General features: G+C 48.1%; 1 protein-coding gene across 3 annotated transcripts in view; it reads right to left on the bottom strand.

The window, feature by feature from the left end:
• The window catches only part of LAMA4 (laminin subunit alpha 4), a 181049-nt gene that overhangs the window by 78140 nt on the left and 96462 nt on the right, over positions 1–6447 (bottom strand). For all 3 annotated transcript variants that reach the window (XM_006019468.3, XM_025198838.1, XM_025198839.1), the window contains one exon: positions 4135–4251. In XM_006019468.3, the coding sequence (XP_006019530.1) occupies positions 4135–4251 (117 nt within the window). The remainder of the gene's footprint in view (positions 1–4134; positions 4252–6447) is intronic.

Raw genomic sequence — 6447 nt, 5'->3', positions numbered from 1 at the left:
GAGTCGATATAAGTCAAAATATCAGAAATCCCATAGAAGGAAAGTGAAGATCTATATAGGGAGATATAGTTGAGAAAGGTACATGGGAGAGACATTTACTCAAGGACAATGCTAGTGCAAAGGAAATTACATAAAATCATCTGATAAAGGAAGAAGTTTTCTTAGCCATACAATCCAGTAAATTGTGTTTGCAGGCAATTACCTACCCAAGGATTCCCCTGCATTGCAACTTTAAATCCTTGCATACAATTGGCTTATGTGAAACACTATGAACATCCTATATAATACAATCATTGTGAAAAAAGTTCAGCATAGAAGGGGAGACCAGAGCACTCCTAATGCCCCACCCCTGCTATGACAGAGAAACAATTGGTTATTATATGATGACAGAATCTGGATGGAAAACAACCATGCTCCATGCTGCAGAAGAATGCAAAAATTCCCACCATGTGTCAGTCAGATCTATAGTAAAAAATCCTTCCCAATCTTAAATTTGGTGACTGGTATGACCCTAAGCAGAAAAGCAAGACACTCTAGGTGGCTATTTTTGAGTTTTCTAGATACCAGCATACCCTAGCATCAGCATACTCTAGTCAAAACCCCCAGTCTTAGCTGTGGACAGTCCCAGTGCTTCAGTGGAAGATGAAAAACACAAAATACAAAAACCGGTAGCGTTCCTAAGGGGAAATTTTTTTTCCTGGCCCTCAGAGGCAACCAGCAGAAGACTGGAAGCATGGGATTGCCAGTTATCTACCTCACTGCAAGAATTACCTCCATATTGCCACACATTGATTGCAAATGCTCAATCTCCTATATTCCACCTAGTGACTGTTGATCCAAGAACTCCTTGTCCGATCGTACTGTCCTATAGAAAATACTATTCTCTATGTTTATCTATACATTTATTGAGTTCAGTCTTCAGTCTTAGGCCGCATGCAGACATTCCACTTGTTCTGGGAGAAAAGTCTTTGCTCTGGTCAGTCTGGAGTGTGGGGTGAAGCAGGCTGCTCTGCCCCAGCAGCAAGGCTCTGGAAGACTTGTTGCAGCAGCAGAATGCTCCCTGCCTCTCCTTACACTCTTCTGGGTCAGCCCAGAGGAATGCGAGGGGTACAGCTGTTCTCCTGTGGCAGGAACCAGGAGAGTTCTCACCATGGGGTAGTGCTTCTTCCTGCTAATCAGCAAATGCGGGCAGGGCATTCTCCTAGGGCTGGAATCATCCTTGTTTGTCTGTGGTAGCTGCTACTTTTCATAACTTAACAGCCATCCCTCTTCCCAGGCAGGGGAGAAGACAGCCTGTCAATTAATGGGCTTCCCTAAGGAGGCGGCCCAAGGAGCAGCCCTCTAGTGCCCCTTGATGGGACAGCTTGCTCTTCCGTAAGGCCACACAAATACTATGCAGGTCATCAGATCAGCCTGCATTCATATTTTTTACAATGTGATTCCTAGCTGCCTGCTTATATTTCTAGGCTAGGGACAGAAATTACACATAAATCAGTTTAAGTGATCTGAAAGTGGTTTAAATCTGTAACAGCACAGAAGTTCAGTGCATATAAAATGCTTTCAAAGTTGCCTAAACTGATTTTAGATAAACCTTGTTGGATGTAGTATCTGACTTAAGTGATTTAGGTTAAACTGGTTTATGGAATGTCAGTCCCAGATCGCTTCCCAATTCAAGTTAACTCACAGTCCCCCAGTATCCCAGAATCATGGGCAACTGGTGCCACCGGAGTCTTGGGGTCCCCCAGCAGCCAGCCAGCGACCCAGGGGGTGAGTCCCCTAATGGCCGGTTGCTGGGGACACCAGTGGCATGGCGGTGCCCGGATGTGCCAGCACTACCGTACGTGGCACGGTGGCAGTGGAAGTGCCAGCACTTCTGCCGCCAGCACTTCTGCTGCCAATGTGCTGCCAGTGGAGCCGATTTCAGGGTGGGCACTAGTGCTTTCCATGGCCCCCTACCAGCCAGAGCACTTGCTGCCGGGGGGGGCAGCAGCGCTCTCCAGGAGGGCATGTGCCCCGCCGTGTCCTCCCTATGTGCCACCTATGCCCAGAATGCTTTGCAGCCTTGGGCTGTGCTGTCTGCTTAGGCAGAGCAGGGCTGGCCCCTCCCATAGCTATCACAGAGCTGAGTCACTAAAGCTTCTGCTCCCTGCCAGCACCTGTCAGCCTAGCAGGATGAAGGGTGGGGGGGAAAGGGAATGGACCCCCCCCCCCCCCCCCCCCCCCCCCCCTCCCCGAGCGGCACCCCCCCCCCCCCCCCCCCCCCCCAGCTCCTGTCTGTCCAGGATAAGAGGAAGGAAAGTCCAAGGAGTGGAGAATTTTTTGCCCCCACAGCAGCCAGGTGAATGGGGTTGGCATAGGTTCAGCCCCATCCCCAGCCTGTGAAGGGAAGGGACAGAATGAGGGGAGTGCAGTGGTCCGGCCCCAGTCCTGCCCCTGCCTCCCCAGCCAGGGTCTACCGAGTGCAGGGCTAAAGCCCCCACTGTGGGTATTTCAGTCCCCTGCAGCCTGTGTCACCAGGCTGGGATCAGCTCAGCCCCACCTTGCCCCCTCCCTAACCTCCACCTGAGAGAGGCAGGAGGTGAGATGTGGAGGGGTATGTGGGGTGAATTAATTGGCCCATATGGGCACTGGATACCACCAGCTGGGGTCTGGGGGTGTGGGGTGGGGGGAATCCCCCACTGGGAGCTTTTTACTCCCTTGCAGCCGGGCTTGCTGGGCTGGCATGGGTTCAGCCCCACCCCCTCCCCAGCTCCCTGCCTGTGAGAGGTGGGGTGGGTGGGGAGGGTAACACACTGGCCCAGTTCAGCACTGGGGTCTGTTCAGTATCGGGTGGTGAAAACCTGCAGTCTGGTGAGCCAGGCGGGGACCAGTTCAGTCCCCTCCCAGGGAGGGGACAGGGCTGAGCCACCTCAGCCTGGCTCACACTGGGCAGACCCTGGCTGGGGGAGCCAGTGCCCTGCTGGGCCAGTGTGTTCACCCCCCTTCCCCCCTACTTCTCACAGGTGGGGGCTGGGGTGGGTGTGAAGCTGGGCTGCAGTGAAGCAAAAAAACCCTGGTGTGGTCTTCCCCCATGCCAGGCAGACCCTGGCTGGAGGGGGCCAGTGCTGGGCCATGTTTTTGCCCTCATCTCAAAGGCATGGGGCTGGGGAAGGGGTGGGCTGAGACAGTCGTAGCTCTCCTATCCAGGTTGTGTGTGAGGGGCCTGGAGGCGGTGATGATGGTTGTGGAAAGGAGCTGCAGGGCAGTTCGGGGTTGGGCTCAAGGTGGCTGCAGCAAGAAGGGCCTGGCAGTGGTGAGTGGGAGGGGCTGCTTTTCCCCCACACTGAGCAACATCTTCTGCCCGGCTGCTGATGCTGCTGAGCATGGGTGGGAGGTAAGGTGGCTATCATAGGGCACAGTTCGTCTTTGTCTTCTATTGATATGAAACTGGATGCCTTTCCCAGAATGTGTTGGTTGTATTTATATTTAACAATTAAAGGAGAAAAGCAAACTGGCAGCATCTCTTGTGCGCACAATTAGAATTACACATCCATATTGCATTATCCATCACAGAAAAGTGTATGCTTAGAGGTGGTTAATTTTCTGTTGCATCAATTTTCCAATTCAAATGACATTTAAATGAAAAGCAACATTTTGGTTTCAATTTTTTTTTCCAACCCAAATGAATTTTTGTGGACTCTTTTCATATTGGTAATAAAACATTCTAATTTTAACAGGAAAAATGGAAACCAAATCTATTCAGTAAAAGTTTCTATTCTTTTAATCAAAGCCCTATTTTTTGTTTCTATTTTCATTAAAAACCAAACATCTTGTGCCACTGCTATTTGTCCCCAGGGAATGCCCATGCCAGACATGCTCTGGCGCATGGCAGATTACCTGGGGTGGGGTAGGGGAGACTGGGGCCAGCGACTGCAAATCTCCTGGGGTCAAACCCCCCACCCCGTGCTGCTACCAGCAAGGGGAACTCCTGCGTGTGCAGTGTGTGGCTCCACAGACGGGTCTGAGTCTCCACATACTGCATTTCTGCACTTGTCTGGATGCAGCTATGATCTGTAGAAAACAAACAAAGCAAAATACCACTCCCCCACCCAACACCCAAGTACAGCATTTAAAGCAATATGTACAGGCACATACTTTTTGCATATCACGTAATTCTGAGCTGATCTGTCGTGACTCATGCAAAGCATCTGTGGCACTTTGCAGAGTACGGTTGACCTCATCAGTTTGTTCCTTGACTCTTTCAGCTTGCTCCTGAAGAGAAAGAAAAAATGTGTTCAGAAATGTTTTGTGCACTATTAAAGTGCAGTATTAATATTCTGAGATTTTTTAGTTTTCCTGTTCTCAGGGAGTAAGAGGTCCTTTCTTTATTTAGAAAAATAAACACAATTTGGAAATACAATGTGAGCAGTTAAGGGTATGAACTATCAGAAAAGTGCACTGGCAGTTCAGAGCCAAATTAAAGGAAGACTTTTTCAAGTCGCATGTAGAATAGTTGGAACTGGGGAAGATTTTGATTTCTATCTAGAATGATAGATACGTTTCCCATGACAACAATAAAGCTAATGTGAATGTTCTCTTTGGTGGAGCATCTGCCTTGATTATGGAGAGTCATGAACATCAAACAATGGTTAAAAACAGAGAACAATTATGACCACATCCAGCACACTTCAGGCTTTCCTTCATAAATATGAGATGAGCTGCAGCTCGGCTGCTGCACTGTAATTATAAAACAAAGGAAGAAAAGAACAAAAGAGACTTTGTACACGAGGATCCTAAGATTCTGGTAGAATAGTTTACAAAACCAGGCTGCTTAAATTTTATATGTAACTATTATGCACTAGTTCTCAGCTTCCACATTACTGTAAGTTTTTATAACTGCCAACCCCAACCGTTTCGTACCAGATCACCCGCCTTGAAAATTATGAGATTGACCTAAATTCTCACAGCTGGTCTACCCAGAAGTCACAAGGCGAGTCTAAAAATCATGACAATTAAACAAGGAAAAGAAAGAATAAATCACGGTTTTGTCAGTCAGATGATTTCTCACTCGCTCCTGCATCCCACTAAAGTGCGTATGACAGTTACAAAGTGAAAATTCAAAGATAAAAATGTATACACTGTGTACTCAAATATGCTGGCACCTGCTCCTCCTTTTGCCTGCTCTCTAACTTCAAGTGTTCACCTACTCCCCCAGCTCAGGGTCTTTTCTGTTTCCCAGCAGCCTCTTGAATCCTCCTGAAGCCTCTTAGTCGGCCCTTATCTCCAGCCTGCACAGAAGGGGGCTTTCCAAGGGCTTTAATTTTGAGGAGCCATCGTGGTGTGTGTGTGAGAGAGAGTGAGAAACTGAGGCAGCTATTGCTGGTAAGCTCGGAGGAAGGCAGCTATCTCTGTGCTTGTTTTGGAACAAAATAACGCTTAGGGGTGCACCAGTGTTGTAAGCCATAAGGTTGCTCATGGCACAGGTGTCCTACTGGCCATATAAGGACACTACAGAAATCCCATGCAAATTCCTGGGTAGGACTTTGCAAGTAATTGATTTTTCATGTCACTCATCTATTCCATTTGGCCCCAAATTATTTATATATATTTTTCACTGAAACCAAAAGATTTAAGAAATTATTTTGCATGGAATGGTCATGTTACCAGGTACTTTTGCAAAAGCAAAGGCAACAAAGGGCTAGTGGAGGCACGGGCGACTGGTGCCACCCCAGTGACCAGTCAGCGACCGTGGCCAATCTCAGCAAGCGGGAAACAGCCGTGGCGCTCCCAGAAGTGGCTGCGGTGCTCTCACTCCCCAGCCAGCTCTTGCAGGGGGGCACTGGCACTCCTGCCTACCCCCTTGCCCGTGAGCACGGCCTGTCAGGGGATGCACCAGTGCTCTTAGGGGGTGTACATGCACCCCTGTGCACCCACTATGCATTGCCACTGAGTGGAGGTAGTCCTATTTATCCAATAATCCACGATGTGTGAGTCCTAGATTTAAGTTCTTCAAGTAAAACTGAACCTGTAACAGCCCCCTCCTTATGGAGGATGCTAATCATTAGGCTATAGGGAGACCAGTCTTTCCCTGTGTTGCTGTTCTACTTTGTACAAATATTAATGGAACCAGACAGTGTGTAAGAATAATTTTAGTTTGTTGGTCAGGGTTCTCATCTGGGAAGTGGGAGAACTAAATTCAAATCCCATTGAATCAGGCAAAGAGTTAATTACAATTTAGATAGCCCATGTTATAAGAGAGTCATTATCTTTGGTTTAATGAACCTATAAGTATTTTACTTAAAGTGACACAAGAAGGATTCAGAGGAGGTACAGGAAGTCAGTCTCCATGAGCATGGCTAGAATGCGAACTGCATGGTTTTTCTTAATACAAAGCCAGTTTACTTATACAAACACAGGCTCTTTTCATGTTTTTACTCAGCATGTTGTATATGAAGCAGCCCCACCTCA

This window comes from Alligator sinensis, unplaced genomic scaffold (assembly GCF_000455745.1).
Source record: "Alligator sinensis unplaced genomic scaffold, ASM45574v1 scaffold737_1, whole genome shotgun sequence".
NCBI classification, from domain to species: Eukaryota; Metazoa; Chordata; order Crocodylia; family Alligatoridae; genus Alligator; species Alligator sinensis.
Note: the sequence above shows the minus strand (reverse complement) of the source record. Positions and strands in the feature narration are given on the sequence as shown.